At 38.6% G+C, this 23,768-nt stretch overlaps 4 protein-coding genes and 1 long non-coding RNA gene across 5 annotated transcripts; 3 read left to right on the top strand and 2 right to left on the bottom strand.

Moving 5' to 3' along the window:
* Nucleotides 1-880: 880 nt before the first annotated feature.
* Nucleotides 881-3,815, bottom strand: LOC131879361 (uncharacterized). The gene is made up of 3 exons (XR_009373144.1): nucleotides 3,698-3,815; nucleotides 3,529-3,633; nucleotides 881-1,671 (listed from the first exon to the last, which is right to left on the bottom strand). It is a non-coding gene; the product is annotated as an uncharacterized LOC131879361 (long non-coding RNA).
* Nucleotides 3,816-5,115: 1,300 nt separating this feature from the next.
* Nucleotides 5,116-6,334, top strand: LOC131879358 (uncharacterized). Its single transcript, XM_059225657.1, has 3 exons — nucleotides 5,116-5,205; nucleotides 5,276-5,514; nucleotides 5,581-6,334. Exons 2-3 carry the CDS (start codon nucleotides 5,303-5,305, stop codon nucleotides 5,669-5,671), a joined length of 303 nt encoding a protein of 100 aa, XP_059081640.1. The 5' UTR covers nucleotides 5,116-5,205; nucleotides 5,276-5,302; the 3' UTR covers nucleotides 5,672-6,334.
* Nucleotides 6,335-6,559: 225 nt separating this feature from the next.
* LOC131879357 (guanylate cyclase beta-like) lies at nucleotides 6,560-10,565 on the top strand. Its single transcript, XM_059225656.1, has 8 exons — nucleotides 6,560-6,770; nucleotides 6,831-7,057; nucleotides 8,297-8,683; nucleotides 9,221-9,479; nucleotides 9,546-9,755; nucleotides 9,822-10,164; nucleotides 10,253-10,344; nucleotides 10,408-10,565. Exons 1-8 carry the CDS (start codon nucleotides 6,687-6,689, stop codon nucleotides 10,453-10,455), a joined length of 1,650 nt encoding a protein of 549 aa, XP_059081639.1. The 5' UTR covers nucleotides 6,560-6,686; the 3' UTR covers nucleotides 10,456-10,565.
* A 3,841-nt stretch (nucleotides 10,566-14,406) lies between these two features.
* On the top strand, nucleotides 14,407-19,844 carry LOC131879651 (gamma-aminobutyric acid receptor subunit beta-2-like). The gene is made up of 6 exons (XM_059226013.1): nucleotides 14,407-15,118; nucleotides 15,183-15,606; nucleotides 16,924-17,027; nucleotides 17,370-17,454; nucleotides 18,230-18,492; nucleotides 19,069-19,844. Exons 2-6 carry the CDS (start codon nucleotides 15,549-15,551, stop codon nucleotides 19,447-19,449), a joined length of 891 nt encoding a protein of 296 aa, XP_059081996.1. The 5' UTR covers nucleotides 14,407-15,118; nucleotides 15,183-15,548; the 3' UTR covers nucleotides 19,450-19,844.
* Nucleotides 19,845-19,852: 8 nt separating this feature from the next.
* Nucleotides 19,853-23,309, bottom strand: LOC131879652 (uncharacterized). The gene is made up of 2 exons (XM_059226015.1): nucleotides 23,113-23,309; nucleotides 19,853-20,376 (listed from the first exon to the last, which is right to left on the bottom strand). The coding sequence occupies exons 1-2, from the start codon at nucleotides 23,230-23,232 to the stop codon at nucleotides 20,113-20,115; spliced, it is 384 nt and encodes a 127-aa protein (XP_059081998.1). The 5' UTR covers nucleotides 23,233-23,309; the 3' UTR covers nucleotides 19,853-20,112.
* Nucleotides 23,310-23,768: the final 459 nt, after the last annotated feature.

Genomic DNA, 23,768 nt, shown 5'->3' with positions numbered 1-23,768 from the left:
CAAAACTTGCGACACTCATTATATTGTGAGGATTGACGCTCAATTAATGACAACCTTCACATTAATTTTGCTCGAAGCCATAAAGAACTGCGTGCATAATTACGTGGGCATTCCAACATCAAAATACATCTCCCCCATCAGTCCGGTTTTGCTAAAACTCGCACAGACAAGTGTTAAAACATACTGAACATGGATCACAAAGCAACGTTGTTTTCCACATTGAGTGTCTAGCATCAAAGGCGTTGGCGTGGGAAACACAATTGCCGTACATGTGAGAACGGCAAACCATTTCCATACCTTCTCGTTTCTCCGTGGTCCATCAAGTATCTTTCAATGGCTCTCTCTCTCTCTCTCTCTGAATGTATGGCTTATCTTTGGATTTTTCAGATCTTGAATAGATCCCTTGATTGGTCTCCCCCCCCAAGACCATCGCGGGCCTCTCGTCACGAAAGGATTTGACGACAATTTTGAATTGAAACGAAGCGCAAGCATTGCTGTAATTTATGACCTCAAACTCTGCCAAGCGATCTGTTTAGACCACTCACATCTGCCCTAATAAAGGTTGGAGGTACAGTGTAACAGGCATCACAAACTCGAACATGGCAAGATGAGTCTGATAATGAATATCGTCCCATTCTCGTCCACAAAGATATCTTGTCAACCTGAAGCTCACTTTTTGAAATAACTCGAATCCTTGAATTGCGATAAACATCACCCGAAACGAGCTTAGGTATTTGTGTGTACCACGTCAAGTGGTTCCATGAAGTTCTTCTTCCTGGTTTGTTATCTTGTCCTAAACGTCTATTTATGGAAACTTAACAGCATAAAAAACAAACATAACTCCATATTTGAAGCCATCCCTACAAGACGGGCATGAGTCGGTCGGTCCTTGTAATGTATGAACTGAACACGGGACCCTGTCATTTTCAACCCAAATCATTGTGAGGCCCACACACAACATAACAATCTTTGCTCTAGATGGATGATAACAATTGCCAAAAGGAAAGAAGGGAAAAAAACAAAGATTGTTTCTACTTTCTCTGCGTTTTATTGTCCGACTTGCATTCATAACTGACGCCAAAATCTGAAAGGCTTTCATTACATGAAACGAGCCCCGTTTGAGTTGACAGGGTGTGCATTCGAAAATAACCAGTCTCAAATCTGAGCTTTACACGTCTTATCAAGATGGAAGAAAATTCGTAGATTCGAACAAGAAAAAGAAACCAATCGCACCATAAAAATCGCTTATCCACCATCAAACCGTTGGCAAACCAGACTTGGCATTTGCATGAATTCTTTAACGGACGAGAAGAGGGCCACCATGTGCGTTTTGTGCTTGCTCTGTTTAACTTTACGATGTTGCTTAAATCATCTGCCAATGTTTCTTCCGTTGCACATTGCTCTGTGGTCATGGATAAAAATCGTAGATCCCAGGATCTTGAACATCAAAATTCATAAAATCATAAACTTGGGAGACAAAACAACTTTCAAGACAGGAATGTTCTGGATCAAATTTGTTCGAATGTTGGGGTAAAAAGTGAATAGTGTCGAGTCCAGAGTTGCTTCCAGATGATCAGATATCAACCCTCATAGACCCAATGATGGCGCGTGGGTAGAAGGTTATCCACTTGATTCACCTCTTTTTTGCCGAATTCCTTTTTTACCCCTGCCCTGAAATTTGAACAATAGGAGGAAGATTGAGCATCAATTCAATACGAGGAACACAGCCCTCATTTGCTTGTGGATCAATATGGTCTTCCGTTTGGGGGATTCACGATTTTCGTCGAAGTAAGGGGCTCATTTTTGAAGGCAATGAGTTTGAAGAAGCTGCATTGAATATGGAATGCATGACGAAATAAAAACCGACAGGTCTCCATGCTTGAAACTATTTGGGCAACACCAGATCAGTTCAAAATTCAATTACATAATCTCTCGCCACGTTAATTGCTCAATCATATTTACAAAACCACTGTTTCTTGTCAAATTGCCGTTAATTGATATCTTTTCAACATAGCCGAACCACTTCTTCAAATAATCAAATCAGATCCGGAATCATCGCCAGCGGGCTTCTAAGGACAAAAATAATTCTAATAACTCCACTTGTGTGGTCTTGAGAAATGAATTTCTGTGGTGGTATTGGATCTCAGAGGTCACTTTTGCTTGTTGTTTGATCCGTTTTGCATACAAGGCAAATGAATGATGACTACTTGACGATGGCAGGACATTCGCGCAAATTGATTTGCATTTAACTCGCCGCAAATCTGGCATCAAGCAAACCATTATTACATGGGAGGCATTTGAAATGTTCTCAATATTTTGCAGGCCAAAAAAGGTCTGCATTTATCAGTAACCACGTAAATAGGCGAACAATTGAGCCAGATGGTGTCTTAGTAATAGCCCTTGTAGCCAATAAGGTTGTTGAAATATCTTATTAATGAGTAACTTCCGCTCTTCTTGATCAAAATTGACTAATTAAGGTATTGGCCATAAGCATTGGGTTGACGACGAAAACTCTTATTTTTGACAATGATGAATTATTATCAATGCTGATCAAGTTGTAAAGAAAAAGAAATCCATGGATACTGCACCTGATATACCCAGAAAGAAAATACAATGAATGAAAAATAAGAGAGGTTGCGTGATTAAGACAGAGAATTAGGCGAGAACTATGTTCTAAATAAAAGTTAAAGGAGTGAACTAGATAAATGTTACCTTCTCAAAGATATACAAGAAAAATAGAAAATATGCACCTTGAGAACTAGAGTCCACTTCCTTGACTTTGTGGAGTGTGTCTCATCCAAAATAGGACCGATTGTTTCGCAAGGATTTCCAACACATTGATTGTTCTTTTCTTTGTTGATTCTCGGGCTCTTAACCAATACAGGGTAATGAAACTCCTTGTAAGTCATGTAATTTCATTGTTTTCAAAATGTTTTGTCATGTAAAGTGTTCGAAATCGCCATTGCCAATCAGGACTGTGGTTGAAAGTAGCGAAGCCATTAAATGGAAAAAAACAAGGGATAGTGCTTGAAACGACTAAAAAGATAAAAGTCTAAGCTCGGTTTGGACCCAAAAGCACAACTATTGATGGTAAAAGGGTAGGGGTGGCATTTTTACGTGTGTCACATCTCTAAAAATGTGACCACCGTGCAATCTAAATCTAAAAACTTGTTTCGTTGTTTTGGATTTCTGTCCCTGTAATTAATTAACATAATTTTTGTCTTCGATTTGATTTGTTAGAACCCTTATTTTCGTTCGATGATGCAGTGTCTAATTTCATGCAAAAGCTGCAACCCACCCTCGTCGAGTGGCATAAGTCAACTAAAAATGCCATTTTTATCGCTTAGGAGGAAGGGGAAGTGTATTGGGGACTCCAACCAAATTATGCACTTTATAATGTATGGTCAACCTTGGTGGCCTGTTTTGTCAGCTTTTCGGTTTTTTTCACAACTGAGCGCCTCTAGAGAAAACTTGAAAGACATGGCTAATCTGAAGCCAGAAATATTTCAAAACTTGTCAAAAACATACCATATCGAATAGCGATGGAAATTAAGAAGATAGGCGTCTCCATTTGATAAAACGAAGTAACATTGACAGGCCTTGAAGTAACGCTACCGGTAACGCGTTACTTTTCTGAAAAAGTAACGGTAACGGAACGGGTTTTCTTCTCTATGTATTCTCAAATACAATGACTTACTTGCCATTGACGAGATCAAATAAATAATCGCAGGAGTCATTGGTTCCACGTCATATTTACTAAACGATAAAATATTGCAAAAGCGTTTTTTTTCGCAGTTTTAGGTCCTCTTCTTTCTGCAAAAGTAACGGGTAACGGTAACGCGTTAATTTTTCTAAAAGTACCGTTAACGGTAATGCGTTACCTTTTTCAGTAACGGTTCAATCCCTGAACATTTGTCATTTCATTGCCCTTCTAAATTCCAAATATGATTTAGAAACCAACCCGAACAAATTTCCGTGTTAGGGTGTTTCTTGGTTTGGGACGGTTAGAGCTCATGATATAACTATTGGAATACATCTAGGTGGGCCTAATTTCATTTTCCAAGAATGTTTAAGAGATGTAAAATCATGTATTTATTAGTTGAACAAAAGTCATTCGTTCCTCTCAAGTCTTGTTTCGTGACAAGTACACATTCTGAATAACTTGCCATTGAATGTTCCCTTTGCTAATCAATGACAGAGCTCATACGACATGGACATTTTAGACCTCAATTGATTAGTACAAGGATTTATAAAAACTAGAATAATCAAGATCTCATTGTCGCTTGAATAGCCTTACGACTAGTGATGGGTTTCGATCCGGAAAATCAGCTATTTAGCTTGAAAAACCTCTGGTAGAGCTCCCATTCCAACGAAAAAGGGTAGCGAAATGAAGACCTAAGATCAGGAACGAGTTTTAGAGCAGCCCTGGTTCCGAGACGTAGAACGGCAGGGTCGCGTTTCGCCACTCATTTAATGAGTTTTTATTTTGATATTGTACCCTCTTTAGCTTGTAATGGGAGCCCTAACCGAGGTCCTTTAAGCTTAAAAGCTGACCTTCCGGATCGAAACACATCACTACTTACGACTACATGCTCATCCGTAGGCTTACTTGCACCGTTGTTTCTCCAAAAATTACCAAATTCAAAAGATATGTTTTGCAAAAGAATGGAAATACCCCTGGGTCCTTTCTTTTCAAAGCCATGCGATAGGAATGTGTTTTGACTCATTTATTAGTCATGGTGGAACCAAGGAAAAGCTACACACGACTTGTCCACTAATTGTCGGTGCGATAATCGTAAACGTGTACGTGTCATACACCAGTCCTTATTGCCAATCTGTTAATATTTTCAAGGGCCAGACATCCCAAAAGTCTCTTAAGGTATATTTGCGAGTGGAAAATTGACCGGAAGAGATGACGATGTCTCATGACCATTGAAAATCGTCTTACTTTAGTCTTCAATATGTCTTTTTCTTCTTATTGATACATGGATTCCCAAAGTTTGTCAAGCCTTATTGGTGCACGCATAAAGGGCGTTTTAGAGGTAAAGATAATAGAGACACGTTGGATTAATCACGTTTGCCACTGCACACTATGGAGGGCTCTTATCACCAAAGTTGTAGATCTGCCGGGGTTATCAGAGAGCATTTAAGCTTCCAAACCCGACGGATTGTGGCGCAGAAGTGTTTGGGGTGTCATTGAAAGAAGTAAGTACCATATCTCAAACCTCACCCTTCGTACAGCCTCATTTATATCCATACGGCGTTTCCGACCTAGATTCCACGACCACATTAAATCATCAATATGGACCACATCACTGAACGAGTGACCGGGGGCCTTGACCAAGCTCGGGAGGCCTTCCATGAGCTGTGTCAAATGGCCATGGCCTTAGAATCTGAGCGAGAGGAAAAGAGGTCCATTGCCATTGCCCGATTCGAGGCCATGAGGACATACACCTTGAGGCTTCGAGAGAAGCACAGAGTCCTCCGGGCGAAATATATCAACATGGTCGAGATGTAAGAAAGCTATGGCCTAAGATGACATGATAGGATCTATGCTTAAAAATACGTTTACCACAATAGGTATAACGCTTTGGCGGAGGCTGCTCACGACCGAAGTGACTCAAGTTCCAGCTCAGACGAGGAACGCGACGATACCTGTTCCATTATGTAAAACTTAAACTTCAAAATCCATCAAAGAGAGGACATCAACGCACTAAATTTGGCATTATTCAAGTTTGCGAGCAACTCTAACAAGGAATCGAAAAAAGATCCAATCTTCAAATCCTAGCATGCAAAGAATGGCTATGGAACAATAGTGGAACAATGGCCCTCGTTGGTCGGAACACGTCATTTGAAGCTTTTTTTCACCCCGTCATTCCCTATCTATTCCCCCTGGTTCGACATTCCCTCTCGTCTTGCTATTTATCTAAACGAGAGGGAATCTTATCTGGGGGAATAGGTAGAACTTGGAACGATGGGGGACAAAAAGTTCAAAACGACGGAGCTCGAGAACGAGGATTATTGTAGCACATTGCTGATAACGATTCCTTGCCGGAATAAGGCGTTTGAGAATCTCATTGGTGGCTCTTGTTTCCCTTATGAGTAATATTATGTAAACTTTGGATTGTGGAAGTTTACACAATGTTCAAGCACAAGGGAAGCAAAAGGTCCCAACGAAATTGAGCAAACGCAAGATTCTGAATTGTGGATTTGAAGAGGGTAGCTTCTCTCAATACCCGTTAGACGGCATGCACAAACTAAATTTCATGTCTACATAACAGATCATGTGTCAAATGTTCATCTCATGTATTGAATTAAAATTGGATTATACTGATCTCTTGAGTTTTATTCCTGCTATTTCCAATTTAAATCGACAGTTGTCTGTCAATAACTTTCGATGGACTTTTCGCCATTTGAGATTTAATACTTTGGTCATTCGTGTTTCAATTTGCTATTAGAATGGAGGTTTCGTCCAGTTTGAGAAGGATTTCAAAAGGTAACAACAGTAATCCTGACCATACAAATAATGTTATCGAACCATTGTAAATATCGTAGAATCTTCATCGCATTGCGAGCTTTGGAAAAAGAACACCACGATTTCCAACGGTTTTTGTCGCTTCAATCCAACATCACGAAAAGGAAAATGGTTTTTTGTCCTTCAAATCGTCCTTCTTTCCTTCACACCCATGGTGGTGCTTCTCATTCAAAACAGCCTTCGTTTCAACAATCAGATGATTCAACAGAAGCAAAATTTGGAGAAGGCCTTATTGGTGCGTAGTTTTTTATTATGTGATCTGAAAACATTACTCATTTTAATTTTGAACTTTTAGGTGGATGAAGTGACATCCCTGACCTTATTCATCAATGACCTTCAAACTGAGAGAGCATCTGTATGTTTTGCGTTGTTTGTGAGCATTGTCAGTCAAGAAAGATGGAATTTTACCCAAGATTTTTATGTAACGGATCAATCGTTGGCAAAGGTCAAATGGAGGCCTTTTGGACATGGAAAAATATTGTCCACCAAGTTGAGGTTCCAGATTCGATTAGACGATTTCCGGTTAGTGTATTGATTGAAGGACACCACACCTAGCAAACTCGATTTCTTTTGCGCTCACCAAACCTTTCTACGCACTCCAAGCCTCTTCACATTTTTAAGGGTTATTTTAGTCGATGCTTGGGAATGATTTCCTGTGTTATTTCTTATAAAAGAAATGATTGACTAACGAATTAGCCCTGGGTTGGGACAAAGCCTATGAATGCTTTTGAAAACGCACAGTTTCAATAACCTTACGTACCCTCTTTGAATAATGCACAATTCAAACCTTTCTAGCCTCTCTCATACCTTTAATGTTACTTTTGAAACATCTTGTTCGACCTTTTGCACACCTGCTGAACTCATTGGAGCCCAAATGGGTGAAGCATATTCAATATATGGTTGAACAAACGACTGGTACAGAGTTAGCATATTGATGTTATCTCTGGACTTAAACGTGCGATATATCCAACCACACATTTGAAAAGCTTCACCCACCTTCAACTGCAAATGACCATCAAACTTTCCATTGCTTTGGAGCACTTGTGGCAATATCTTTTTGTCATTGATGCTGTTTTAAAAACAGCGTTTCAGTAACATCCTGATCAAATTTCAAGTAATATGGTGCACTTTTTTTAAAATAAAACTATGGTTCACAAGCCCTCTACTCTTACCAAATGACACAATGGTTTACCTGTTATTTCACTTTTCCAGACAATTTGATTGTTTTTAATTAATTCAATGTTTATGGCCATTTTATATCGTTTTTTCAAATGAAAGTAGAAATATTTGGTATATGATAAGAATTGTATATCAAAAAGAAATTACTTACCTAAATTTACTATGTAGCATGGACAATCTTGTTTGCTTGTTGAAGAGGCATTGTCTTGGTTGAATTAAGTGACCTAACTTGGCATACCGGTACAAAGGAAAGCCGTGTCGTTCCCTCTCTTAATGATTAATTCAAGTGCACTTCACTTTTCAGCTATTTTATTTGCTGTCTTGATGATCAAATGTCTGTGACGCCATATTTGTTGCTGATAAAACGTGACTTCTCATGAATATGTGACTTGATGTTTGTTCAGCTTTGGTTATCCCTCTGCCCCACTTCTCATTCGATATCATGGTGCCTCTTTCTAAGATCACTTTAGCAAATGATACAATACGGAAATGACGAACTGAACCCATCCATCGTTGTCGTTGGTACATGATATTCTTTTATCTATATGGTATCGAGTGGCTTAAACTATTTAATCTATCCAGGGAAAATGTCATTCGAGCAATCAGTGAAGGTATCGTAGAGGAAGAAACAGTCGAAGAAGTTTTGAACTTCTACAACATGGTCATAACTTCGATTTTGGGAGCCATGGCCACGGAAATCGGCAAGGCCCAAAGTCCAAGTAATTGGAGACTCATCATGACAGCTTACAACATGATCAAGATCGTTGACTCAGCCGGCATTGGATTGGTATTCGGGCTAAGATATTATGGGAATGGCAAATTGAAGCCCGATGAAATCATTCCTTACGTTCAACATGACGGTTTGTTGTGGGCTTATTATCGCAAGGTCGTCGAAATTGTCCCCGAAGGCTTGAAGAGCGATATCGAGTCAATGTATAAAGGCAACGATTTCAAGAGCTTAAGAGACAGGTTGGTCAAAGCGAATCTATTCTGGTTTTAAAAACTTTGGGAATTGAGAATTGGTTGGGATTGCTGAAATCCCGAATGTGACTATCTTAAGAAAATTAGCCCTGGCTATTTTGACATTGAAGAGGGAAAAGAAGACGACGTAGGACCATTTTTGGGGGGAGGTCACTTGAATTTTTGGGGCCTAATATCTCTATGTTAATGGTTTAAATTACGGCTTCAAGTCTTTTATTCTTGAAAGAAACTGTTCACCTAACATTGGATTTTCATATACTGACACAAAGTCACTTAACATGCATAAAATCCTTTAAGGTCTCAAGAGCTTTTTTGGACTTATTTTTGTTACTTTAAAATTTCCTAGCTTTTTGTCTAATATTAATAGGTGTATTTCAAATTTTTATTACCTTCACTGTATTAAAAAGTAAGCCAGTGACCTTCCAAAAGGTAACGAAGAGTAATAAGTCAATTGCTACATAAAGGACCCAATCCTAAATGCTGCGGAAAAGTCCATGATACTGATTGACTGTTCTTTTTTCGTAGCACCAAAACTATTTTAAAAAACAACCCAATCCCACCGGATCACGAAAAAGGAGTAAAGTATTTTACCGAGTGTCAAAAATTCACGTTCGCAGCTACGAAGCTTTTGGACGAGTTGGGTTTGAAAATAAGACTATCTCGCAATGTGGAAGTCTACCATGTCAAATTGGCCAATGCTTGGGGGATATGCATCCTGATCCTGATCTTTCTCATAATCCCATTTCTTGTCTTCATGGCTAGGAATGTGATCTGGACCTTTCAGGTACAAAATGACAGACAGCATTTTTGGCTGGCTTAAAACAATGAGATATTGATAATTTTTTTTAAGCTTTTTGCGACCAGTTTGAATGCAAGAGCCACGGCTTTAAAGAAACAACAAGAGAAGCAAAACAAACTTATCTACAAGATGCTTCCCCGGCTTGTAGTTGAAAAATTGAAATCAGGCGAAGACGTTATTGAAACCTTCGAATCGGCCTCCCTATTCTTCAGCTCAGTGGTGGGCTTTGGGTCAATCACGAGGGGACTCAACCCATTTGAGGTATCAGAACAAAACGATTCACCTTACATACTGGGTTTATAAGTATCCTTCTTCAATCTTCTCTAGGTCATAACATTTCTCAACGGCTTCTATGACGTGATCGATGATCTTATTGACCAGTACGATTGTTCCAAGGTGGAGAGTATATCTGATTCCTATTTGATTGCTTCAGGGATCCCACGTTCTAATGGAGAAAGACATGCAAGTCAACTTTGTTCCATGGCCTTGATGTTTCTGAAGGCATCCTCGGCAATTCATAGACCAGATCAACCATCCCAGACCATTCAGGTTAAAGCTGGGATTCATACTGGAACTGTCGTGGCCGGCATTGTGGGAAGTAAACTCCCACGCTATTGTTTGTTTGGCGACACTGTCAACACGGCTTCACGGATGCAGAGCCAATCTTTACGTTAGTGAATGGATGAATCACGTTCCTTTAACACACCAAGGCCAATGATTGATTATTCATGCTTATCTTGAATGCATTTGCATTTCAGCGGGCAAAGTGCAAATCAGCTCTGAAACGAAACTCATGCTGGATGTGATGGGCGGGTTTATAACGGAGGAGAGAGGACCGATCTACATTAAGGTCCATTCAAAGGTTTGGTGATTTATGACATGAAATATAAACTTTGTTCATTCTTTTCTTCAGGGAAAGGGACGTCTGAACACATTTTGGTTGAATGAGGAGATGGAATGAAAATATAAATGAGTACACATTCGAAGTGGTCTCAATCTCAAACGCCTTGGTACTTTTGTTTGTTGAGAAAATTGTAGAGAGCACCAAGAATATAATTAGCTAATCACCTTTCCAGTGTGTTGTGCGTACATAGGTATGAAGAAGTTTGTAGCTCTTTGTTATTGTCAGGTGGGCGACAACCGCTCGCTCAAATAAAATATATATAATTGTGCTTGAGAAGTTGTTATTCAAATTGGATTGGCCTTTGGCATTAAAAGAGAATTGAATGGAACGATCGACGACCTGGTCAGAAATCGGACGATGAGCCAGACTTTTTTGATTCACAAATCGTTAACATGTAACTTTCCCTGTCGGCCACAAAATATTTTTTTTGTACCCATTGACACTTTAAATATTATTTCACAATGATTTTTGTATCCTCCTGGTTTAACTGAAGTTTGTTCTTCGTTTCACTTGATTATATACATTTACTTGAGCACTGTTATCAAGTTCATTACGCTTCTCTATCTAAACAACAACAAAATGGAGCGATTATAGCCTTGGTGGTGGTACGGCAGTCGTTCAAGAATTAAGTCATTCATTCTACCGAAAAAACGTTGCAAATGTCCGAAAAAACTAGATCTGTCTTTCAATGTGAGAAATTCTAGAGAATTTCATATGAATTAGATGGTATGACTATAATTAAGAAGCACCTACATTTACCTAATTGTCTAAGACACGAACTGGTGTCACGCGTGTTCCTTTTCTTAACATGGCGCTTAAAATTATGCGAAAGCCTCAAACCATTGATAAGAGTAAAAGTTGAAGAGGTAAGAAGCCTCAAGAATCAAAATATATGAACCGTTATCTTTTTCAATTAAGTGCTGTGTCTCATAAATTGCAAAGATTCGGGAAACTCCGAAGCTGTACTAGCGTCAAGAATAGTTGTCTTTTATGCAGCCCAGAATGGACCTCACAATAAACAAAAATGGTCAAATGCACAAATAATTGTTTTCGTTTTTCTAAACAAGTCTCTAGCAAAGTAAATCAAATCGGAAATTTGAGTAAGAAGTTATAACACATAAGTTTGCATAGACCGGATTCAACTTTAAAAAATACCATGAAGTGTTTTGGAAGTTTTTTGTCGTTTGCTTATTTTTTCATATCAAAAAGTTCCATCCAAAATTGCTTCAAAAAACAACTCCAATTTCTATAACGAAATTTTCTATTTCATTTACAATTGTTATGCAGTTCTCCATGGTAAGGACTGTTCCCGACTTTTAGGCCGTTAAAACGAATACAATGCTTATAATGCCTTTGCGAATGGACCCGAAATGTTGTACACCGTGCATTTAGACGGTAGACGAGAGAGTATGATAATTGGGAACACTTACCAGACCAAAGCCACTCAAAGAAAAGACCACCTGCACGAAAGATGATGTGTGCCAGGGTCCTTTTGTGGTCCGTCTTACTTAGATCTTATGTGACTATTGAAGCCGATGACAGTACTAGTATCCCTCAGGAAATAAACTCTTTCGGTGTAACTTCAATGTCAGGCAGTCCAACTGCGCACACAATGGATTTGACTATAATCTCATTCCAAAAAGATGGTGCATTTTCATCAGAGTCAGTCATGATTTATAAACCTATATTGGATGTGGAATTGGTCAATTTAACCGTCTGCGTCTTCGTCATGTTTTATCGAACCCGGGGAAAGACCAACACTATCGTATCCTACGCCACGGAGGATAATAATAACGAACTAATCATGGGCAAGTAAAAAAATCAATGGACTCAATAAGGTTTGATTCTACATAGACAGAGAGAGGGTAAATGCTTTGTACAGGCCTCGTCAATGTTTCCGAGGATACCGTGTTTGTACCATTTATGTCACTATTAATCAAACACTTGATGTTGGTCAGATTCTCATTAAAATCCCAAACAAGAATTTGAGGATGCGTTCAAAATTAACTTAAGTTGTTTCTGGCATATTTTGAGCAATCCACAGTCGAGATAATTCTGACATCTTTGGTGTAAATTTGAGTCGCTGACAGTGTCTCTAAATTCTGAGTAGAAGCCTAAAATGCAACACTTTGCAATGCTAAGGCTCTTTTGGGCTATCGTTTGGTTGGGTCAAACGAAATATTCCTCGACCCACCCAAACCAATGCTATTAGAGGCTAAACTTGACAAAAACTGACTGGGTCAGACACAAACCTGTTACTAGAAGCATGCAAGCGTTCTTGTGGTTATAAAATGTCTCAAAATCTATTCTTCATCGAAGTGGTGGAAATACTGAATGGAAGGAAGGAATAAGTCCATGTGGGCTGTCATTCAAAGATGTCGGGATCGTCTCGACTGCGTATTGAACTTGCTGAACTTTCTTCAATGATATGAAATATTTAACCAGTGTACTCCATGGGCACAACCAGAGGGCAGAGAAGTGACACTCATGAGATTTTGAGATTTTTTTGCCTCCCTCGCGGCTGCCTGGCATGTGGGATGGGGATCAGCTTTGAACACATTTAGTTACGTGATTCTCAAAATCAAGTTCAATTTCAGGGAGTCAGTGGGTTGATGGCTCGTTTGCCTGCTTTGGTTGAAACTGAGTAACCCAAGAGAAGTCGATCAGCCCGCCACACTCTTGCCCAACTACCAAAATGTGTGCAAAGCAAAGTCTCAAGTGGCTTGGTTAGAGTGATTCTTCTCTGGCAAGCCCTCTACAAGCCTCTAGGCACAACCTTTCAACATCCTTTGGAAATTCTAGTTTTTTACAAGCTTTTGTGTAGCAAATGGAAGGGGAATATCCCATCCGTAGATAGATGTCTGTGTTTGATTCAAGTTTCGAAGAAACATTCAATTCTCCTTTCAGACTTATTTCAAGTGAGAGGCAATTTAAGATTGAATTTTGTCGCGGTAAAAACGAAAATAATGAATGCATCAGAGCTGGATTACGGAATTTTACGTTTGGACGATGGTTTCAAATTTGTGGAACAATCTCATCAATGTCCAAAGAAAATGTAACGGAATCTACTTTGAATCTTTATTCCGATGGATGTTACTAAAATCGGGTAAAGTGTACATCAAAATTCAAATCCGTAGATAGTGCCGAAATCAGACCCATCTTTTCAGCCACTAAAAACTACACTACATTTTTGAGACTTCATCAAGGAGGAACGATTGCTTTAGGACAAGATCAAGATTGGCCAGGCGATGGTTTTGACGAGAAGCAATCATTTTCTGGGGCCTTGACGGAATTCAATCTTTGGGATTACGAACTGAATGCCAGCACAATTGCGTTGATGGCAAATTGTTCGACTTCGAAACTGGAAATGTGGTCAAGTGGTTCGACCAGACCAATGGACCTTAGTGGAAGTGAATTCGACCTTGACAAATATTTCCAAAATATGCACCAAGGATCCCTATTTGGACATTTTTCTGGTTGGGGACATCATTACAAACGACGATATGAGAAACATTTGTGACTCATTGAATGGAACTATGGATGTTCCCATGACTGCGAAAAGATTTTCAGGATTCCTTGGCCTTTCAGCTTGAACTTCTTGAGCATAACACTCAAGATTCCGATATTGGAAAGTCAAAGTGTCTCATCCGATCCAAAACCCTTTGTTCCATTTGGGGCACCAAATGAACTCAAATAAGGAATGGATTAACCCGTACAGCCTTGATTTAATTTCAGATAAATTATTTCTGAAAACTCACGAGCCTTATGATGAGGAACCTTTGTGCATTTACAATCGATTCGACGTCTTGTTCAGAACAGGCTGCTTTGCTTAAAATTGGGAATGTACAGGTAGTCCTGAATTACGCTTCCTGAATTTCAAGCATATTGTTAACTATTTACGTCAATCAAAATTGTTTTTTTGGGGGAAATTCAAGAAAAAGGTTGAAACTATTTTTAAGCAATTATTTTCCAATCATAGCGGTCTCATCAATAAGGGTCTGCATATGACCCTTAGAAAATGCATCCTTTTAAAAAGTGTGGCTTTCATATTTAGAGGACTAATAACATTCCCTGAGTAAAATGTAGTTTGATAAATAGGGTTCGGAAATCGTTTTTAAGTTTTGAACTATTGTGCCCATTTTAGGGCAAAAAGAACTTTTCGCGAATTCTAACTAAAACATTATCTAAAACCGAGGATTTGGGTGGGAAGTTAAAGATTTTTTGCCATTTTTAGGAGAAATTCATGAAAACTACATTCCAACCTTGTCCTACAAAACCTGACGGATGAAAAAAAAATCGAATTTCAAATTTTTTTCGATTCCTAGCAAGTTCCTTTATCTTGATCATGTCGTCCTAAGAACATATAAGTCTTTGCTAAGCATGAGACACTAATTTGGGACAATCCTGTTTCTCATGATTTCAATCAGCTTCTTTTTCCTCGTAAAAAGCAATTTTCTATACTCTAGCGGGTTCATGAGCAGTGCCATTTTCTTCGACAATTATCATGGCACGTGGCGATTTCAGTCATTTCGAAGCAGTGGCAACTTCCTTCTCTTGAAGACATCGAACCCCAATCAACTCCCTTGGGACGGCACTTGTGGTATCCTGGTGGGAATAGTTCTATTTGTAATCTCGAACTGGATGAAAGCATTTCTTTGACGTTGTCGATTTGTAAATCTGATGAATATACCTGCAATTCAGGTTCATGCGTGCCTTTAAGGTAGCATCAAGAACGTTGGATCTCTTCGATCGTTTTTACCGAATACTTTTTGTAACAATTCCAGCTCACGTTGCAACACTGCTGTTGATTGCAAAGACAAATCGAACGAATATGGATGTTCTTATTTGAGGATTGGCAATGATTACTCAAAGACCTCAATACCCAGAGCCACAAGTGGTGGACCTCTAATCATTCACATGAATGTCTCCGTCCTTGCGTTTCCCAAACTCGACTCTTTTCATCTGAAATTCACTGCAGACTTCTTTTTGAATTTACGGTGGAATGACAATCGCATCTCGTTTCGAGATCTAAACGAAGCTAGTTTGTTGAACTCTCTAGGTGGAGAAGATATTTTAAAAGTTTGGACCCTCATTTAGTGTTCTTCAACGCTCTCGGGCCGTATACCACCGTTGTCGATGGCAAAACTAGTATGAGACTCCTTATGGAAGATGAACCATTGTTGGAGGACATGACACAATCAATCGAGGGTAAAAGCCATTGTGCATAGTATCTTGCTTTAAAGCAATCAATTTAATATGAATTATAAAGTATAGACAGTGTCCTTTACTGTTTGAAAATTTAACTAGTAAGGTTGATCTTTTGGCGAGCTGTTATTTTTGCCATGGAAAAAAAAAGCGAGTAACCCAGTTCCGTAAACGGCCACATTTTATATTTTTGTGTTTCTCATAAATCCCATAGATGGCATATATCCCTTGAAAGGTGCAGACTGTAGTGTCGCTAGCTCGACAAAAATTTTGGCGCTCAATTTTGTAAGAGCGATCAAGTTTGAATCTGAATTATCTTTCTATTGGTGCTAATTGAATCATTCGATTTTTTTGTGAACTCTGATAATCCTGGGAAAAGAAATCACCATAACAATTTGTTTTCTCCTGCCTAACAGACGATAACTTGCTTGATGCGGACGCTCTCAATCCTCTGCCTGAACATTGAATTCGTCATCTACAAAAAGAGAGTGACCAAATCATGAATAAACGTTTGACATTTTTATTCGAAGGAATACCGCTTTCCCTCATAGCGCCTATTCAAGGTTGTTTGAGGTATCTAGTCTGTTTTAAACATATTGTCATTTTTTATATCCTTGTTCAATCTTGCTACAAGATCTATTCATCGTCATTCCAAGCTTGGTTCAAATGAAATTTGTAATTATATTCAAGGATACCATGATGTGAATCTTAACTGAGGATCTAAAACAGACATGTGTTGAACAACTGTTGATCAAAAGCATTTTTAAGATATAGCTTAAGTTAAGCCTAAAAAATTACGCATGTAAAATATAAAGGCAGTTTTGTGACAAATGAATCGCTTCAAAGATTAAAAGGATTGCACACTAAAACTTTCGAATCCAATGCCAACACTCTAACGACGCTCACTATGTTAACTGGAACCAATCAAAATGAGATGTAGGTACAATGACAGTTTCTCCTCACACTGAAAGTTATTTAGGAGATCAAGAGGAACAGCCCAACATAATATTTTTTTTCCTCCAGGATTATCAAAGCTCACAAAGAATCTAGTGTAAACCATAGAATGATGTAACTAGTACCAATAGAGAGATGTTTCTGATTCAAACTTGATCGCTCTTACAAATTATGGACACCAAAAGTTGATGTCGAGCAAGAAGCAGCTTTCAAGGGATTATGCCATCTATGGGATTTATGAAAAACACAAAAAATGTGAAATGTGGCCGTTTTCGGAACTAGGTTACTCGCTCATTAACCAATGTTGAACAATACAGTAGGAAGTGCATTCAAACTTTAGATTTTCACTTCTCTATTCTTTCTTAGCATTGTTATTTTCTGGTGAGACCAATTCCATTATCATGACTCGAGAATATTATCAGGACTATTCATGCCAATTCGACCTGCGATATTATCCATTTGACTCTCAGGTAAAAAGCTAATCCTGTTAAGAAGCTAATCCCGTTAAGAAGCTAATCCCGAAGACTAACAAAGAACAAACAGAGTCGACCAAGAAAGGAAAAAAATGGGCATATCAAATCCAAAACAATCAAGGGAGTCGAAAAAGTTGTATGGTCTTTTTAAACTTTGATATCTTTTGAGTGCCGGTGTGATTGATCTCAGATAAGTGTCCTTGCTTTAATTCATTAAAGAAACTAAATATTGACGAAATATAGGTATTGGCAATTATACTCATACATATATAATACTAAATTCACCATAGTGGAGTCTAGCTTTGTGGTTTCCTATTTCCCATTATTGATATTTTATAGGTCTGCAAACTTTTGTTCGACGTACAAGGATTGCCAGATCAATACACCATCTTAAAGCCAGATCATAATGGAGTGGAATTCATAGGTAAGCATCAATATAACAACTATATATAATTCATGAGGCCTGCAAGCTGAAAATTCAATTTGCCAGCCTCTTTGGGACGCCATCCTTTGCACAAAAATAGCTGCATTTCTTATTTATGGAATTGAATGAATGCCAAATCAAAAACGAGCCTGGCTAGCACGTTGCTCAGTTCTTGGCTTTCAAAGGAATACTAAAATGATAATTTAAGCCCTCCTTTGTGGGATTCGATATATGTTCATGCTCAAGTCTTTGTCAATTATAAGGTGTGAGCGAGATTTTTCCTCTTCTATAAGAAAGTCTGGTGCATGTGGATGATTGATGCTCCTCGGAGCAATAGTTTTTCGAGCGTGGAACGACTAACTGAGACAAAAATTTGATTAATTGAAACAAAGCATTTGCAAAGATGAAGAAATCAGATACTTAAAAGATCGACATGTTTTAAGATTTTACGAATTTTTCATATGCTCTTTGCTTTGATTACTAGTGTACATTTATAGGATTAAAAATCTGTTCATTTTTGAACTATCATGAATTTTCAAGTCTAAGAAAATGGAAATAGCCTTTGACCTCTATCTGTCAAACATGTAGCATTCATAAAATAACATACGGTAGTTTGGATTTAACTTATTCCTCCCAAAAATCTTTTCTGCACAGTAACGTGCGGTTCATAATTTAAATTGTAAGCTCTCGTGCCCAAAGTGAGTGTTCTCCTGGGTTCATTAAGAATTGATTTAACCGTCATCACATCATGCTACGTTTCTTCATTTCATGACAGGAACCAGAAGTCTGGTTGAATTTGATATTCTGCTGGAACGTTTAGAGGTCTTTTCTGTCAACAATATAAGTGAAGCCGAGGTCAAATTTGTGTTTCGCCGCCGAATGGAGTTCCACGTGACCAACACGTTTCTTCAGACATTCATTCTTATTGGAATTGGATTTATGTCATTATACTTTGATGTGGACAATTTTTCCGATCGGATCATGGTGACACTAACAACCATGCTCGTGATTGCCACAATCACGGCCTCAATTCAAGCAGTAAGAAATGTGATTGGGCGAAATGAGTCTCAGAGTAACTAGTCTATATCTATCAGGTGATAGCTTATTATTGATTATTAATGGAAAAAATTAAATAAAAACATTAGATTCAGTATCACACGAAAAGTAGTAAAAGCCTCGACAACCTTTTTGCTGGTACATTGGGAAAAACTATTTTTGCTCAATAAGCATAACAAATCCTTTAACCAACACTACTTACAAACTCCAAGAACTTGAAGCCCTCATGAGATTGGCACATGTGAAGATTATTTTGATGCATATCACAGATTAATTTTGTAATAAAATGCTTCATATCTATGATAAAACTTTCCACTTACATATCCTTTGCTTTGAAAAACAAAATAACCGTTTGTGGTCTCCTATATTCTATTAGTGTTTTATTTCTTGGTTGGTTGGTTTGTAACGGAGTCTGGTGCCAACCTTCTTACTCGCTTAACATCCGAGTACAGAGATATTCCCGCTTCGTTTCAACTTTGATTAATCACTTGAAATTTCAAATTATCTTTGCTATTCCATTTCCAAATCAGTTTTGATGACTCATCATGTTCATTTCAGAGCCTACCAAAGACATCATACTACAAATTGATCGATTGGTGGCTCCTATTCTCGTTGAATGCTTTGGTTCTCACAATGTGTTTCCACACCGGGATTGCCCATCTCTGTTACAAGGCTAAACGAGCTGCATCACCAGCCTTGATAATCAAAGGCTATCGAAGTAAATCGGCGTCCAATTTGATTTCCCCTCCGAAAGTGAACTCTTTAGTCAACTCCGGTTTCCCAAATGAAGACTTTCGGAGACACTTTTATTACAGACGAGCCCACCGAGTGAACTTTTGGGGAAAAGTGGCTTTTGTGGCCTTGATTTTGACCTTCAATGTGGCGTTTTGGTACTCAGCCTTGACCGAATATTCGCGACCTCCTTCAGATCTTTTATGAAATGGTTGGGAGCATTGAAATATTTCATTTACACTGTTTCAGTGGCGCCATCATGGATTTGTTAGATAGTTGATTGGTAAATTTAGCAAAATGGAAAAGTATGTTTTCCATGATTTCATCAGAAAAATTAATAAAGAACAAATTGTCGTCATATGAGATATCCTCTGTGAGCAATTTTTCGAGACTTCGTTAATCTTGAAAAATAATCAAACAAAAACTAATTTACGTTCCATCTCATGTACATAAAGACCGGAACTCCTTGTTGAAAGTCTGTTGTAGTTAATGTTCCTATCAAATTCATTTTTTTCTACATATCCGTTCCACCCTTGGGTTCTTCTCTCTAAAGCTCATCGTACCAGACCTTTAAATATATCTGTTCCGTGCTTTTTTACTGTTATGTTGTAATGATTTGGACAACCAACGTAAGGATTCTATTCACATTGAAGGCCAGAACATAGGAACATTCGCCGAAGAGTGACCCTTTCAATATACCAAAACAATAATAATTCAGCAGCCATAACAACAACATGATAACATTGACTGGTTAAATTCACAAGGTGTAGAATAGTCACAATCATGTTAATAACATTTTAACATCTTGGCCTCATTTATGCCAACTATTAACCCCAAGATCCGATGGACTGTTCCAGTCTGACTGATAATCTATTGGAACAACGAACTCAAGTATTGGGCCACAAATCTTTGCGATGGCAAAATGGTATCTTCCCGTTGATTTTTGCGCGGTTCATTTTGTTGAGACCGTGTCTCTGATCCGTAATTTTGCTGTTGCCGTCGCCCTCTGGTGGCGATCACAGCGTTTTTCGTGGCTCGGGTCAACTCGCGCCTTTGAAAATCACCGGCCATGTGACGAACAGTTTCGCTAATACAACGAGCAAAACGCCGGAATACATCCGCGTGATGCGGATCCTGAAATAAATGAGAGGTTGATAAGATTGCCACAAATTCTTTACCGCAGTCCATGTACGGTAGAGGGAGTTTTTTTGCCATCAGACACGAAGACCAATAATGGTTTTTCGAATAACTTTCAGTTTGCTCGATATTAGGCCGTTGTCAAGTACGCTATAATAGCTTCATATTCATTTTTCTTCAGTTGGGTAAAGAGTTCGTTGGAAAGTATTGTTCTAGAGAAATAGGGGATGTCAAGTAAAGTAAATTCAAGGAAAAATATGGTCCGGCACCCTGATTTTGGGCATTTTGGGGAGAGGGAACTAAGACAGAAAGTCGCACCATTCGCCCATTGAATTTTCAATAATCTTGTGATTGTGAGCAAGTTGTGTTACAAAAGCCTACTAAATGAGCATGTTTGGTGTTAATCAGCGAACGCACTTTCAAATTGGCTCAATGCCACAATGCTCATTGCCTAGACAAGCATGTAAAATGGAAAAAAATGTCATAATCCGATGCACGCACAGTGCGGTTTGGCTGGGAATGTTGTCTTTGAGTTGACTCCATGGAATAACGTCAGTTGTCCATGAACGCGTTTACTTGACTAGCCCTATGAAGGGAACACGAACAGCTGACGTCATTCTATGGAGCAAAAGTACAGGCAAAATGCACAGCCATAGATTTCTAGTCGCTGGATGTCGGACGACCGACCACTCGGTTGGCAAAACAGTACAATAAACCGGTTTGTGATCAATTCCCAGGAGACCATCCATTGTACTGTTTTACCAGCCAAGTCGTCGGTCGTCCGACATCCAGTGTCTAGAAGTCAATGGCACAGCCAACCGAAAGATGATTTGTCATTAATTTTAACTTTATTGATATTTATAAAAATGCCAGCTTGTTGTAGCAAACAGAAGTTGACTGTGAAGTTTTCTGATCTTCTTCCACAAAACCCCCAAAGTTAGGGTGTCGGGCTTCACTTTTCCTTGAATTTCTTTTACTTTCGCAAATTCTTGTTCCACAAAAGCCATTTCAGGTTATTGGCGTATCTATTGACTAAATCCATAATTGGTCATGTTTGCTTGAAGTTGCAAGTCATGCATCGGCTGAATGAAAAAAAAAATCATTCGTAGAGACCGGATATGAAATTCATTTTCCATTTGAATGCTTTTGCCCATTTCTAGAAGACAAAGAAAATAGTTCTTTGCCATTCCTAATTTTGGTCATGAAAGTTGGCAAATTTGACAGATATATTTTAGTGTCGCATAAATGAGAGTAAAATAATTATGAAGCACTTTTGTTCCCACATGTTGGTCCTATTTGATAGTTGGGGTTAGTGCAGGGACGAGTCTGGACTCGAGTCCGAGTGCACCCAAGTCTTTTACTCTATTTTGAAGAAATTGGCCGGACTCGAGTCTTTTGGACAGGACTCGAGTCCGGTTGGTGAAAAAATTGTCCTTTTTTCTTAGACTTTCGCAAGGCGAGTCTTTTTACTTGACCTGACTCTTGGAAAAGATTAGAATCCGGCAAAAAGTAAAAAAAAATCAAGCAAATCGGACAAGTCCGACTTTTACCGGACTCGACCCATTTCTAGTTGAGGCACATGAGATGATGTGTATGATTTGAAGATATTTTTGCATTTATTTACTCACAATCAAAGTTGATCTGCAATAACTAAGTAACAATAACATAGCTATTGACCTTGTATTGAAGACAACAACCAAACAAAAAATGTGGTCACTTCATCATGCTGCTTGCGATTTGAGTTCAATACAGCCGTCTCTTGATCTTTACTTACCTAGCATTTTTTTTAGAATTACCTAACATCTCTGGTGTAATATTGAATATGGTTTACGCTGTTCAAGCAAGGGCGATTTACAAGGTAGTTATAGGGTATATGCTCTATTTTGCCTTTCAGCTTGAAGAATTCCTTCTAGCTCTTGATTTTTTTCTACGATTGACACTGCCAGCTGCCCAAATTCATTGAGATCGTAACGAGTGATCCCATGTCGAACTATAAAGAATTTCGACTTGTATCAATAATACAAGAATGAGTGACATATCAATCTGAAGATTGAGTTAGATGAATGCCAAGAACATCCAAGCTAACGTTGCCAAAGTCTGACCAATGTTTGTCCTTGCTCTGGCTTCTGCCTCTTCTATTGAAGAAATTTTAAGCGAACTATGAAGCTCTTACTCGTACTCTTGATGGCTGTGATCGGAAACATGAGACAGAAAAAAGTATAATCAGGGTTGAGGAAATTAAAGTTTCAAAAGGTAAACTACAATGGAAACATCCCAAATTCTGCAGAACCTAAAAAAAACACTTTTCCCAACGACATGCATCAAAGCTCAAGCGACATGAAAGAGCATACGTACCTCCAAATCTTATCCATCACATTTTTAAATGCCTACAAATAAACGGAGTTGTACCTGTTTAGATTACTGTGTCTTGGAATTCAAATTTCAATTACCTCAAAAGATCATGCTTCTTCGACGATTTATTGGATTTTGAGATAAAGGTAAGAAAGGTCCATCCTTTCCCCTCCACATATATTGAGAGTTATTTAAAGTTAACGATAAAGTACATCAATTCAGCCAGTCTTTACATAAGAGCCTCATTACAGGCTCAAAATGGGCACTAATAACTTGCTCAAAACGCTTCAATTCATCTAAATAAAGAAGAGATCAATTTGACTTCACCAGGAAGCCAAAATACCCTTGAAAAAGATACAAACCAGTTAGCAGAAAACTCACCTCCATAGTCCCAATTTGAAAACAGTTTTGAGCGACATCAGGAGCCAATCTGGCGGAAACCATGGCCGCTTGGATGGCCACCATCACGACAATCAAGGCGATGCCGAAACATTTTCCCATGATGTTGTAAGTGTTCAACACTTGCCTTGGATCTGACCTTTACTAATCTCATTAACAGATTTATATGAAGCGATCTCTGATCTGGCTTTAAAGAAGACACCCTTCATTGTCACTGATAACTTTGTCATTCATTTTGGGAACTTGGTGAAAGAGCCACAATCAAGCATCCAGAGTCCACCCGTATGCGCATTTTCTCCAGTGTTTTAATGGTTCGGGCATGATTGAAGAACAGAGCACGTGATGATGACGATGGCAAGCTTTGAAGGCCCCAGATAGCTTTTTAAGAAGATCCGGCCAAGGACAACATCATTAATGGACATTGACAGTAACTGGAAAATTTATAATTTTTACACCAATTAATCAAATGGTTTTTTTTTATCCTGTGGCCTGAGAATGCGTTAGCCAATTTCGAGCTCAATCAAATGTTCGTGTCAAAAGTTATGGCATTTAAAATCCCGGTTAACGAAGCCACATAATGAACGAGTAAGCACCACGTTGATAAAATCGTTGAAAATTTTTGACACACGCGCTCAATT

Source organism: Tigriopus californicus, chromosome 4 (genome assembly GCF_007210705.1).
Source record: "Tigriopus californicus strain San Diego chromosome 4, Tcal_SD_v2.1, whole genome shotgun sequence".
NCBI classification, from domain to species: domain Eukaryota; kingdom Metazoa; phylum Arthropoda; class Copepoda; order Harpacticoida; family Harpacticidae; genus Tigriopus; species Tigriopus californicus.
Note: the sequence above shows the minus strand (reverse complement) of the source record. Positions and strands in the feature narration are given on the sequence as shown.

Coding starts and splice junctions, on each gene's coding strand:
- LOC131879358 (XM_059225657.1), top strand. CDS start 5,303: ATGGACCACATCACTGAACGAGTGACCGGGGGCCTTGACCAAGCTCGG. Junction 5,515..5,580: donor TATATCAACATGGTCGAGAT/GTAAGAAAGCTA, acceptor TTACCACAATAG/GTATAACGCTTTGGCGGAGG.
- LOC131879357 (XM_059225656.1), top strand. CDS start 6,687: ATGGTGGTGCTTCTCATTCAAAACAGCCTTCGTTTCAACAATCAGATG. Junction 6,771..6,830: donor ATTTGGAGAAGGCCTTATTG/GTGCGTAGTTTT, acceptor TTGAACTTTTAG/GTGGATGAAGTGACATCCCT. Junction 7,058..8,296: donor ATTCGATTAGACGATTTCCG/GTTAGTGTATTG, acceptor TAATCTATCCAG/GGAAAATGTCATTCGAGCAA.
- LOC131879651 (XM_059226013.1), top strand. CDS start 15,549: ATGAGACTCCTTATGGAAGATGAACCATTGTTGGAGGACATGACACAA. Junction 17,028..17,369: donor ATTATCCATTTGACTCTCAG/GTAAAAAGCTAA, acceptor GATATTTTATAG/GTCTGCAAACTTTTGTTCGA. Junction 17,455..18,229: donor TAATGGAGTGGAATTCATAG/GTAAGCATCAAT, acceptor ATTTCATGACAG/GAACCAGAAGTCTGGTTGAA.
- LOC131879652 (XM_059226015.1), bottom strand. CDS start 23,232: ATGGGAAAATGTTTCGGCATCGCCTTGATTGTCGTGATGGTGGCCATC. Junction 20,377..23,112: donor TTCAAATTGGGACTATGGAG/GTGAGTTTTCTG, acceptor CATTTATTTCAG/GATCCGCATCACGCGGATGT.